The 14,099-nt window shown below is 38.6% G+C and overlaps 1 protein-coding gene across 1 annotated transcript in view; it reads right to left on the bottom strand.

The window, feature by feature from the left end:
* Positions 1–14,099, bottom strand: part of FRMPD4 (FERM and PDZ domain containing 4) — a 293,937-nt gene that overhangs the window by 25,020 nt on the left and 254,818 nt on the right. The window contains 1 exon segment of the mRNA XM_058825363.1: positions 5,400–5,445. Coding sequence (XP_058681346.1) covers positions 5,400–5,445 — 46 coding nt within the window.

Genomic DNA, 14,099 nt, shown 5'->3' with positions numbered 1-14,099 from the left:
TTTTACTTGTTTACATAGAATTCAAAGGAAAATATCAGCTGATCATTTCATCACTACCTAGAGAAACTGCTAACAAGAAAAACGAAGCATTGCACAGAGATATACTTGGAGGAAATAATAGTGAAGACCTAGACCCTACTTTGAACCGTGCTTATAGTGACTGCAATCAATGGGCTTCCCATCAGCAGGGTCAAAACACAAAAGATTGCAGAGCAGACTTTCAGGAAAATGTTACCTTCTCATTTCCTAGACTTTTCAAAATCAGATCCTATATTTGTCAGCAGCATTAGAGCAGGTCATTTATTAATAGATTTTAGAAACAACAGCCTACATTATGAGGGAAACTTTTTTGGTGGAAGTAAAAATGCACTAGGCATAAACTATAATTTGGATGAGATTGCAAAGGAAGTGGGTTTTATTTGCTGAAAAAGCCCCTTTGAGTGCCCTTGCCAGTAGAGGTGCTGCAACAGCAAAACCTTTACTCATGCTCAAGAAAAATAAAGGATTTAGTAGCTAGAAGAGCACAGTGTAGTACTGAGATATCATAAAGAAATAGAATGATAGCAGTATAGGACAATCACAAGGTGAAAAGAAAATCTGCTCTGTAACCGTAAGCATCAAAATTAGAAATACTACATTTAAAATTACAGAATGACTGTAGTTTTTAAATAGTCACAGAGTGTATATATGCAATAAATTTTATGCTTGTTTTTTAAAAATAGTCATTAGTTTAATATAAAATACTTAGTATCCTAGAAAATAAGGAAAAAATTGCACAAGTGCAAAAAATGTGTTGACTTTTTGGTTCATGGCTAACAGCAATGACAAGCACCAGTATTTAACAAGCAAATAAAAGGTGAGTAAGAGGATGAATTACATTTATTAAGTGGAACAGGACATAATGCCCAAAGGCAAACTAAATATGGTAATTCATAGCTGCGAACAAGGCTGAAAAGACTACACTGGCTCACAAGAGCATTGTAAAAGAGCAAGTAGGGACATGGAAGATATAATGTGGAGAAGTTTTACCACACATATATTTGTGATAACCACACGGCACTGACAGAGGATCATCAGGAGTATTTCTTTGTTGAACTCTTGGCACAAATTTAATTGTTGGAATAGTGGTCAGATCTGGGTTCTCTCTTAAAAAGTTGGCAATCTATCATAGACAATTGCATTTAATTATTTGCATTATTTATATTTTACCATTTGTAGATGGTAATCACAGTCTGATCATTACTACAACAAACTCTCAATAAGATTGTTGCCACAACCATTATGATCCATAAATGTTATTTACTGTAACTTTTCTGCAACTGTTGTGTCTCAGAAGTATAACCATGTTAAAACAAGAAGCATCTCTTTCAAAACAGAAGAAGATCCTATCTATCTTTTTCCCATTGCAAAACTTAATGCACAGCAAAATTGCCATAGATCTCAGCCAGGCCTGGACTTCATCCAAGGAGCTTAAGAGATTAATCATGAAGGCAAGCTATCAAATGATCTCTGCACATAAAATCTGAAAGGATATCAAACAGGCAAGTTATTTGATCTAAGTAATGCTTAAAACTTAATAAGGCAACAATCAGAATGATAGTTCATTTACAGAATAAAACAGTCAGAAACTATAATCAAATGCCATACTTCCAGAAATCAAAACTCTGAACTGCTTTAAGTGCTTGAGCTGCTTGGTGACCTCCCTAGGAGCACTGGTGATAAGAACCTAACAGAGATTTGTAGATTGATGGAAAGAAAAAGATAGCCTAATGCTTTGGCTTGGTCATAATTAAAATGAAATTTTAATGTGTTTAAGCATTAAACAAAACTGAATGCATTTAACCAAAAATTATCTGCAAAAGCTGTCAAAGAGTACTAAGTGAACTACAGAGTACCATAAATCTAGATTACATCTACTTTCACCTGCAATCATAAAGGATGGTTACTTAAATGCAAAATCAAACCACACTCTAAATAGCACAAATAAAACCAATTAAGAAATAGCACTTTTGTAATCCATCTTGGCAGATATTTTTCATGCAATGGCAGAAGGAAAATCACCATTATGAAGAGAGATCGATGAAATGTTTGTTGAGACGTACTTCTGTCAAGAAGAGGGAAGAAATTCAGTCTTTATTTAAAAGCTCTTACTTTCCTTCGTCTGGTTTCTACCTCATCATCCCAGTTTTTTTAGCAAAATAGTAAAAAGAAACATGGAGGAGGCAAAATTAAACAAATGTGCATCAGAACTTTTGAAGGCATAAATATTATTTCCAAACTGTAAAGCAAATTGTGTTTGTCAGAGGATTCCCTGCACAGAAGACCAGGACAAGTAGACAGCTGGAGTCAGCAACACCCAGGGGTTGCAAGGCTGAAAGAGATGCCAACAGGCTCAGGCACTAGTGACAGCAATGGTGTGGTGGCAGTACGAGGGCCAGCATGGACCAGACGTTCAAAATGACTCAGGAGTACCCAGGCGACCTTGCAGCCCAAGGTTTGCATAAACTGAGGGGTCTTGTAGTGCTTCAGGGCCAAAACTTGGCTGCACAAACTGGCATCATCCCAACTGCTCCACAGCCCTACAGACACCCCTGCTTCCACTGCAGAAAAAAATTGAAGCTGAAAGCAGTAAGGGGAGGATGCTATGAATCAATAAAAGCCTGGTCTGGACAGGGAGGGAGGGAAGTACAATAATACTGCACAGACGAAATCTGCCAGGTGCAACAGTCCTGCACTCAAGGCCCTCCCAACCAGTTCATTTCACTAAGCATCCCAACCTTGGAGTAAAAATCAGTCAATTAAAGCTAGCACCAACATGCAGGCATTAATCTCATTTTCTAACTGCTCTGTGCACATTCTTGGGGAGACTATCTTCATGCCTACAAGAGCTTAAATGTCCATCACCCCCCAAAACCACAAGTGATTTGTCTGCTGAGGTAGAGCTGGGGGACACCAATAGACATATCAGAATGGGGCAGTGCAAATTCATGTACAAATGGGCATATCAGTACAAATGGCTCACAGAAAAAGGTTTCAGTAGCATCCTTAGCTCAGTGACATCTAGAGGTATTTCAGATAATGATTAGATTTTGCTGCTACTTAACGAGAGGAGCAGATTCTGCCTTGTCAGGCCTCACAAAGAGCTTGAACAAATAGCTGTGAATCACAGACCGACACAATTAAAGAATGGAAGGTACCTCAAGGATTATCCAGTTCCAAGCCCAGTGTCATGGACAGAGATAGTTGCTAATAGACAAGGTTGCTCAGTGCTCCATCCAACCTGGCCTTGAACACTTCCAGGGATGGGGCATCGGCAACTTCTCTGGGCACCTTGTTCCAGTGCTTCACCACCCTCAGAGTAAAGAATTTCCTCCTAATGTCTAGTCTAAACCTACTCTCTTTCAGTTCAAAGCTACTACCCCTTGTCCTATCACTACATGCAACACCTCACACTTGGTTAAACCTCAAAAGATTCCCCTGGGCTCATTTCTTGAGCCTCTGGTCCTTCAGGTCCTTCAGGTGTGTCAACCATCCCCCTTGACTTGGTGTCACTTAGAAATCTGCTGAGGATGCACCTAATCCCTTTGTCTATGTCATTGACAAAGATATTAATTAACATTGGTCTCATTACAGATCCCGGAGGGACATAATTTGTCACTGATGTCCAGCTGATGATGGGGATTCTGAGATGTTGAACAGAACCTTCTGGATTTGAGCATCCAACAAATTCTTCATCCACCTAACAGTGCCTCTAACAAATCCATCTCTCTCCAATTTAGAGAAGGATGTTGTGGATGCCCTGATGTGTCAAAGCCCTGATAAAAGGTATGTGTAGCCCACCCCTTGTCCACTGATGCAGCCACTCCATAGAAAGCCACTACTCTGGTCAGGCAAGACTTGCCCCTGGTAAAGATACCAGGTGATGACTTTCCTTCTTTTCCAGGTTAAAGACTGGAGGAGGACTGTACGTGTGCTGTAAGGTCTTCCATTGGACATGGAGTGCACAATTTATTTGGATTTCAGCTTCCCTTACATTCAGTTCATACAGGGCTTGCTCTCAGACCAGCAGCATAATGGTAAGAGGTCACAGCACCTCACAGAGTACTACTACACTTTGCTGTCCACTTTCAAGGGCTACACATAGGTCCACTACAGCACATGCCCTTTCTTCACCTGACATTTACAGACAAGAATTAAGCCTGTCAATGGATGAAACCTGTATAAAAAAGAAAAGTGTGTGAGGATTTCTTTTCCCCCATCATATATATATATTCACTCTGACCTAAACCACTGGCTGTAAACCAGCAAGCTTTAAAGGCAGATAGGCTCTTTATTTAGTCAGACCACACCTCATTTTCATTTAAGGTGACTGATATTGGCCTGATCCCAGATCACCCTCCTGACAGAGGTCTTACTGCAGGGTAGCAGCCCCTGCCCATTTTTGCTGTGGAATGCTTGCTTTTTCCCCATGAATTAGGTGCAGTGCAGACTGGCTTCTAGAAAGGTGCAGGACAAGTAAAGCTGCATGGCCACCTCAAAACTAACCAGAAAGGCTAATGACTAGTACAAAGACATACAGTTGCATTCTCAAGATGTACATTTTGGCAGCTTCATCAGATAAACTTGTTTTCAAATCTTTGTGTCAAATCCACGTCATCTCTTATTCTTGCATGAAATGGATGCAATTATCCTTTCTTAATGAAAACTGCTGTGTATCAGGCTAAACAACGGGGAGCCAAATGGACCTGCTGAATCTGAATTACTCCTGATGCATGGCTGAGGCCCCTCAGCAGCCTGCAGTGTCCACATGGCTGCGCATGGACAGATGAGTTTCCTCCCCTGGCTTGCTTTCTCCTCTTTTTTCATGGGAGATGGGTTTGAGGTCATGAACCCACTCACACAAACCACTGAGTGAGTTGCAAAGTCACATTGCATCAACCAGCTCTGAATGGGCTGCAGTTTCTCCCAGTCCATTCAAGGAAACTTCACATGGGTGTCTGTCTGTCTCTGCTCTCCCTTTGCCTCCACAGGCTGAAGATGCAGACAGAGCCCTCCCTTAGATAAAGTACAGCTGCTTTGCTGCAGCAGTGTAACTTTGTGGGACCAGGGCAGAATCAAGAAAAACCCAGGAACTGCAGCAAACAAGAAATTGAAGCAGAACTCAGAATTCTGCTCTATCACTATGACTTTAAAGACTGTTATTTTTTAATTTACTAATGTAGCCTTTGAGTAGAGGACACAGTAATGCCATCTTAACACCACCTTTAATAGACACAGCCCTTATTGCACTTACTTCTTTTTATTGCACAGATAATGCAGGGACACAAGCAGAATATGGGCAGAAAAAGAAGCTGCTGTGTTGCTAGGAAACTAATTCAGAAAACATTGACAATACTTACAGGGTAAGGTTGAACAACAGTGAGGAGGATCGATTCTTTGCAGCTTCTATAAAAAGAAAAAACAAAACAAAATCAAGTAAAGAGTCATTCTTTTATTCACTATTGATAACCTGCTTTTCTTTTTAATGGAGAAAACTGCATTAATATGGAAGAATGTTCATTACAATGACATACCAGAGTAGTACAGAGATTAATAATATGCCAAAATAATGACATATATTACAAAATAAGTTTTTTCCAATCTAATAAATTGAATTGGCCTAACAGTGCGGTTTCTGCTACAAACTTTTTGCTTCATCAGAGAAACCTGCATGCTGCAACAATGGTTGTCTCTAGCAAGAATGAAGTAACCTTTGATTAATTGCATTGGTTCAGCATCTGTAGTCCATTAATTTCTTTTACCTACTTTACAAATGCAAGTCACTTTTATACCACCTAGCTCTTGTACACTTCAAGCCAAATCTTTTTGAAACAGCAGCATTCTTTTTTAAAACAAAAATGAGGACAAAATTTAACCTCCATTCCTTCTCTAGCTCACCTTTTTAAATGGGTGGGAAAAGACTAATGTTTGGTGAATACTCCCATTAGAATTTTAAGTTTTTACAGAATTGCTAAGGAAAGGTTTTTCTTTCAATTTAAACAGCTCTTCTTTATGATGAAAAACATAGTAAATGCAAAACATATGAAAATCTCTAAAAATCCACAACTGATTTACAGGATAAAGAGAAGAAATTATTACAAATCTTGATGTGACCAAGTGGCCTAGACAAATAATACATATATTTTAATTATTGGTGGGTAGATGGGGGTGGTGGGTAACTGTGGAAAAGTAAAGTGGAAGGAAGGAAGAAAAGACAATCACAGTCTATAGCTCTTGTATTATCTTTTGATCAGATGGTTGCAGTGGGTGATATTAGTTAAGAAAAGGTCAGCTGCCATTTTGTTGAGATAGAATTAAATTTCTATTGGTTTTACTACTTTAAAACATAAATTATTTATTTATGTGAGTTACCACCTGGCTAAATTGACATGGAACTGATTTTGCATGCCTGACCCCTTGAGCAGAACTAACTAAAAAAAAAAATCATACTGTATTGGTTGCATATAGGGTCACCTTATAGGAAAAATGACAACACTGATATGCAACTTAAGAAGCCAAAAGGCAAAAAAAATGGAGGAGAGAATGAAGGCCTAGTCAGAAAACTATTCTGGAAAGTCAGTCTATACTTGATGAAGCAAACACATTATTAAATGCCAACAGGGATAACAAACTCTACTTTTGCCAGAGCCATCAGTCATGTAAGGAGCAAAGTCTAATCTAATACCATGTAACTAAAAAAAAATTGCTAGAGCTTCAATTTTTTACTTCTTTTATTAGATATTTGCATTATTACCACATCTTTTGGGAATCTACAAATGCATGTTAAGAAAGGTAATTTATTTCAAGAACCTCATAATCTCTGTGCTATCCACATCTATCCAATTATGATTGCTATATTAACCTAGGCAGGTTAGTAGACAGAAAGGCTCACAGTTGTTAGTTTGGGACAAACTGCAGCACTGGGATAACTGCACCATGACCAAGTGATCCTTTCAATTACTTTGAACTACTACTTTATGTTTCTCATGCTGTGTATGATTACCGCCACCACCTCTGCCTCCTGCAGTCCAGCTATGCTAGAGAGTTGTCTTTAAAAATAAAATCAGCTTCTCCCGAAAATGCTTTTCAGCTATTCATTATTCTTGGATTAAACCTGTCCAGGTGTCAGGCTAGGCAAGATTCATGCTAGATTAGAAAGTGTTTTGTTTTTTTTAACTAAAAGATCAAAAGGTATATCTGGTGGAAAAGACTTTCTTGTAGGATAAACACTTGCATTGGAAGGATGCTAAACTGAACCATACACTCAACATTTAAGGTTATAATAAGACCCTTTGGAGTATCTTCTTAGTTTCACCCTGAAATGTCTTTCCTAACGTGCCTAAATTAAAAAAAAAAAGCCTATATTACAGTTATTTTAATACCTTTCATACTCACTTAACAACTACCCAATTATTTCTGTGCTCTTTTAGAGTCACTTAAGACCAAACATCTGCACTACCAGCTTAGAAAACAAGCTGCTGACTTTTTGAGCGCTCTGCCATCTCACTGGCTAACACCAACATCACAACAAAATATCTTCATGTTTCTTTCATTTCCTGGCATTAGAATCAAATAGTGATAACAAGGCTGAAAAAGCTGATGGGAATTTGTGATTCATCTCTCTGTCCTTCTCCATGTCCTGCGTGGTGATTATATTTGACCATTCTCACTACTCCTCACAGCTACTTGGGCTGCAACAAGAAGAGAATATAGATGGTTTGAGAATCAAATCATGTCTATTATAAAGGTTAAAGTTGCGTTACTAAGTATCAGGCATCTCGAGCTGCATGAGGCATTAACATTCAGCTACAATGCCAGCCTCTGTGAACTTGAGGCTGGAAATCACTGCCTCTCCTCTGCTTCTTGCTAGCTGGAAGAGAGGAAGGGCAAAGGCAGGTGAGGGACATGGGGGAATCCCAGGATCTGAGCAAAACAGAGTAAGTGGGTCTGTTATTCATATGCATCCTACAGCAAATATAGCATATAAATAGAAAAAAATGTATATGTTGCTCTTAAGAAGGAGAAATGAAAAATTGCTTATGCTAATTTTAAAGCTTTTAGCAGTTTTACATAATAGAGGAATACTTGGTTTCTTTCACACTGAGGATGAACAAACAAAGAATTAATTAAAGCTATAATAAATAATTTTCAGGAAATACAATTCAGAAAAATCTTCTAACCATAACTTAGCTGTTTCATTCACAATGAACAATAAATTCTGAAACTCTTGTTCTGAAACACTTTTCTCTGCTATATTAAAATTATCTGTTTCAATTTGGGTCTCACTATTGATAAGAAAGACCTGAATTCCACAATTGTGGATTTTGATGCCATAATCTGCAGTATGTTTACCCTACATTTTTGAAGTAAGGAAATGGAAATCAATGGGTCAAAAGCTAACTAAAAAATCTAACAGGTTACCTCAAATGCCCTATTCAAAGCTAAGGAAAGTGGAAATTATCTTTTAGTATTATGAATATTAACACAGTATTAATGAGCAAAGGGTTTGCAAAGTCACTCTATTGTAGTACATTTGAAATTATTTCATAGAATGAATCACAGGGTTGGCAGGGACCTTAAAATAATTTAGTTACAACTAAGGATCATTTTTTATTTGAGTTGTATATACATTTTTAGATAAAACCTGTTTTGTGGTACTTATATTCACCTAGAGAAGTTACAAATTTCACTTCCCCAGGGTTTTATCATGAGCAACAATTCCTGTGGAAGAGTTTTCCCCAGAGATCCAGGCATACTTATTTCCAGAGATGGAGATATCCTCTGGAAGGACCTTGGTGGGACAGAGTTGACCCAATTTAAGGCAGTTTCCTCATTCTCAGTTGTTATTACACAGCACAGACACACAGAGTGAGCCTTGAGGTCCTTGATGATGCCAAGCTGCCTGAGTTGCCCTGGGGCACCTTGATAAACTATCAGTACTCAGACAAGCTCAGTACTCATGGGCACCCATGAAACAATGTGGAGGATCCAGGGTGAAAGGCTTTAAGAAGGGTGTGCTGGGCTGGTTTTGCCACAGGAGATGTAGCGCTGTGCAAACAAAAACACCCAAGCTAAAAGCCCTCAGCACCAGACAATCCTCCAGCAAGAGCCATGGCATGTGGGGCTCTTCCTTTTCCTTTTCCAAAGGCAACCCCACAGAACACAAACTGCAGGCAACAGTTCCATGACTCTAATTGACAAGTACAACAGATTAAACCAAGCTGGAAGCCATGCTACTGTGGGCAGATACCTTTTGTTCTTTTAATTACATCTACCCATAGATAATCACTGTTTTAGCAGCAGGTGAAGAATCAGACCTCTCCATGTCTAGGACGATGTTTTCTAGAATTTTTTTTCTGAACACAGAAAATTATACTTTCTCTGGAGGTTGCCAGTACCTGGAAGAACCAACTTCTGGAAAAGTGGTAATGGGATTTCAGTCTCTGCCTTTTTAGCTGACCCTTGGGAACTCTCTCTGAAGATCCTGTACACAGTGAGAGATGGCATTCCTGCCATCACACCATGCAGGCAAGGAAAGGTACACTACACATGGCATTACATCCCCAGCTCCATCTCAGAAGACAGTTGCAGGAAGCATAGCAGGAGGCTCATAATATAAGGTACACCACAACAGAGTTGAGGTCTGGGGTCCCAATTTAGGGAGGACAGGTAACACTGCATGAAATAGAGTCACAGAAGAAGTCATATGAAGAAGTCACAGAGAAGTCGTATGAGAAGCGTCATATGAGGCCAAGGTACAAATCTTTGGGTTCAGACACATGAAGAACAACTTCAGAGATGAGCATCAACTTGGACACTGGTTTCTGGAGATGACAGAGCACAGAATACAAAGACCATAGTGTCCAGGTCTTATTTTTGGAGATCAGAATGGTGCATTGTAATCCCTGGTATCAGAAGGCAGAGACATCACAATCACATTTGGAAAGCTGTGGCTGCCCTGTCTGCTGATGTTAATGATATTACCTGTCCTTAGCCTTGCTGTCAAAGGAGTGAAATACTTTTGACATCCAAGCAACTTCAACTTGTGAACTCCTGAACCCTACACTTTAATTTGCATATCCTGCTGCTTCACAAAGTCATTAAAATTTAAGTGTGCCATCAAATATCTGAGGGCTTGCAACAGCAAAAGCAATCTGCACAAGAACTTGGGAATTTTGCAAGAATCCTGATTGAATGCCTGAGCCCTAAAAACTGTGTATGTAATGGATGCTTGAAACAACCACTGACACATAAAGTATAAAACATATAAGGATGGGATTATTACAACACTGCAGGATCAAACAGCAGCAGAAACACAGCTGAATGAAAAGATGCTCAGATTCAAACATAAATAACTTCAATAATAGCATACTGAAAATTACTGTCAAAGCAAATTGTGTTCTGTATAAATGTTCTTTATTTTAAAGGCCTGGCATGGTGTGAAAGTCAATCTTTAAAATTGTCACAGTCTGCTGCTGGCACTAATTGGAACCCTTGTTGGCAATCTCTGTGAGGGGTCAAGGAGTGAATGTGTCTGCAGGCTGAATTACACTCGCTTCCTCCAACAAAAGTGGTCCCTTCAGAACAGGGCTGTGGCACACTGGTGGGCTTTCATACAGCAGATGCCATCTCAGATACCTCTGCAATAAAGGCTTTGAGAATAAAGAAGCCTCCTCTTCTTTAAAGCTGTTCATCTGTCAAGCTTTCACAGGTACCAGATTCACACTGTTTCCTCCTGTACTAGCACTGTGGGAAGGTAAGCCCTATAAAGTTGTTGAATTTCAGTGCTGTATGACAACTATATTTACCTCTTATCAAAATAAACCCTCCTCTCACAAATACTCAAGGTTTTCCAGTTGCTCATATTTTCAACTTTAAGGCTGTTAAAACTTCATAACTGAGTTACCAAAATGTTGGTCAAACAGTAAATACCTGTGTATGCTGTAAATACCTGTGTATGCTGTTAGAGGAGGGCTTTGGCCAGGCTGCTTGAATACCAGCAGCAGTGTTACACTGCTGAGCAATGTTACCTGCTCCTTACTACACTGGAATTCAATTAATTCTTTAGTGCACCTCGAAGTATTGGTGATATTCAGAAAACTTGACATAGACAAAGGTGCCTTCTTTAGAAAATCATTTTCCTACTTACACAGATTTATGATGGCCTCCCTCAACCCCTGAGAGCACTTGGGGTTAAACTTCAAGACAGAACCAATAACATATTAGGAGTTACTACACTGGAGTTCTCTCATCCAACAGAAGCAGTATGTGCTTATTTTGGTCAGTGCATCAAAAAACAACCCAACAGCCAGATGAGCATGTGTGTGTATCCGATGGACTGAGACTGACACCAATTCCAACTGTTGGCATACCACTGCCAACACCATTACCACATCAATTAATCCATGCTGCATGGAGATGCCATACAGCCAAGGAGAAAAATGCAGTGCTTATTCCCCTATTAATTAATTGTTCAGCTGTCCTCTTCTAATTAGACTTTCTACACATTAGTTTTAAAGGATCAAAGGCAAACAAAATGAGATAATATTGGTCTCTCAGGTCACTCATCCAGGCCAACATTCCAGTGCTAGTTTCCTCTATCATTAACTGCCAAAGTCTCAAAAGCTCTGAGGAAACGTTAATTTTCAAAGTGTAATGAAGAAAATGAATATGAGGCAGTCCCAAGATGTCTATTGATGGAGTATCTTGAGAAGCAGTTCTATGGAGCTTTAATACAATACTAGCAAAGTAAAATATTTACAGAAGAGGTTGGTCTCACCATGGAAAGGTCAGTTGTAGTCTCCTGAAAATTTCTCATCTTTATTTGTCAGACTGTGCTGTTTCCATTAGACTGCAATTACTTTTAAATGGCATTTGTGTGAGCATTTTGTGCAAGCCCTTTTGGACAGTTTCTAAGTCAGCTAAGTGCAATTCTGCTCTCCATTCAGCAGCTGTCCATGCACGGATCCAGCAGACACACAACACCTGCCCACTGCTCACAGTGTTCAGGGATGTTAAACCCACAACGTCAGTCTGGGTTCACTCATTCTTTGCACTGGCATTCTCACTGAGGATGTCCAGGAACTTGGGCTGTAACAAAACACCAAAGCTCCAGAACAAAATGCTCAACATGGTAAATTCTAACCATTCAAAAAAATCTACCCTAAAGCTGATATGATAGACTATGCTTTGAAGGAGTGGCATGAACCATTCACCTGCGGAAGCCACCAGAGACCCTCATAACCAGCAATGGTTACTAAATACATTCCCAACTACTTTGTCATTTCTTATGGTCAGCTTTCAAAAACGGAGCCATCATGATATTTCTATAGTAGCATACATTTTCATATAAAGTTTAATTTAAAAAATGCTAAATGTAATAACAACATCTTTCTGTTTTCTAAAATAACTTCTAAATTTTTGTAAATATATATGGATGGTTAAACTGAGTTCAGAGTTCACTTACTCAGGAGGAGAAAGAAAAGAAATACAACATCTTGAGAACATATCTGTAGAGGTCTCTCATGTTCCTCTACATTATCTGAATTAGAATAAAAGAAATTTTCTTATGCTCTCCTGAATTTCCAGCACTTGTTTAGACACCTTGGTGCAGCCACACAGTCTCTTGAATTTTTATTTCATTTTTGTTTCAATAGTGGAAACAGATAAAATAATGAAGGTTAAAGCTGAAGGGTATTATGAGACAACTTTTCAAACCGTGGAAATTGGTGTTACTCCATTACTTATCTCAGTATAACACAGAGATTATCAATATGGTCTAGCAATTGAAAAGGATGTTTCAGGGAGTAAATATAATTCACATAATGAAGCATTCATATAATGAAGCCTTGTTGATTTCTTCTTCTTTCTTTCTTTCAAAGAGCTGCTACGTAAATTTTCATTTAGAAAAGAATTTTGGTCTTTTGATGGCTTATTTTTAATGCCTGTTTTTGCTGACACTATGTTAAAAGGCAACAATCATCACTTTACTCAATAATTTTTTTTCTCTAGTTTGGATGCAGCAGATATCTCAAGCTCCATGAGAAGGCAAAGTTTTGAGATAATTTGTGCAGGGCTATTTCTCTTCATTTTAAGTGGTAGAGCAGCTTAAACTTAGCCTAGAAGTCAACAAAAACTTAACGGCACAGCTAATGACTATTTTTGCAGAAATGTAACTCTGTGCCCAGGTTAAAACTACACTGATGAGTTAACAAGCAAGGTGCAGCTCTGCTGTCACAAACCATCAATCCAAAGCTGGACTGGAGAGTGCCTATGGATTTGAAGGAAAGTCCCCTTGCTGGGATGGCCACAGCATCCTCTGGAGCAGGAAAAGCAATGTTGCTGTCTTCACAATGAACACTGGCTCTAGCAGAGCTCTTGTTTGCCTGCCTGGTCTTCACAAAATGTAAATAATTGACATACTGATACTAATATAATGCAAATATTGCTTCATTAGCACATATATTCTCCCAACAGTTTCTCCCTTACTCTGATTTTTGTCATATACTTTGGACAGAGATCTACCATACATGCTGCTGCAGTATTTTGTATAGTTTTGTATAGTATATTCTAGATACTATGGATGTTAAGAGATCAATAAAAACAATTATTTAATAAAATGCATTATCTAATGCCAAACACTTTGAATAAATAATTACATCAATGAATTAAAATAAAGACTAGTATGACTTATTGTTCCTTGCTGAGAAACAAGGAAATCACATATTTTACAATTATACTTCAAACTGGATATAAGAAACTAAAAGAGAAGATAGTTGAAGATGTCACAAAGTGTAGAGGAGCAATGCTGGTATCTGTACAATTGCAAAAGAGATTTATGGGAGTTACATGTTAAAGAGGACGAAAGATCACTAAAGATGAGAAAATCTTACAGATATTTTTACTATGTGACAAATTAACCATTATCTTTTACGATCAGAGCTTCATTTTCATTTGTACTGAAGAATTAGAAACCATTACAGCTGCTATTCATAATCTGTACGGCACTGGCATTTTCATTTTCACATTTGGGCATTGTGTATGTAGTAATGAAAGGTCAG

The sequence above is a fragment of the Ammospiza caudacuta genome, chromosome 2 (genome assembly GCF_027887145.1).
Source record: "Ammospiza caudacuta isolate bAmmCau1 chromosome 2, bAmmCau1.pri, whole genome shotgun sequence".
NCBI classification, from domain to species: Eukaryota; Metazoa; Chordata; class Aves; order Passeriformes; family Passerellidae; genus Ammospiza; species Ammospiza caudacuta.
This window is presented reverse-complemented; position numbering and strand designations above follow the sequence as displayed.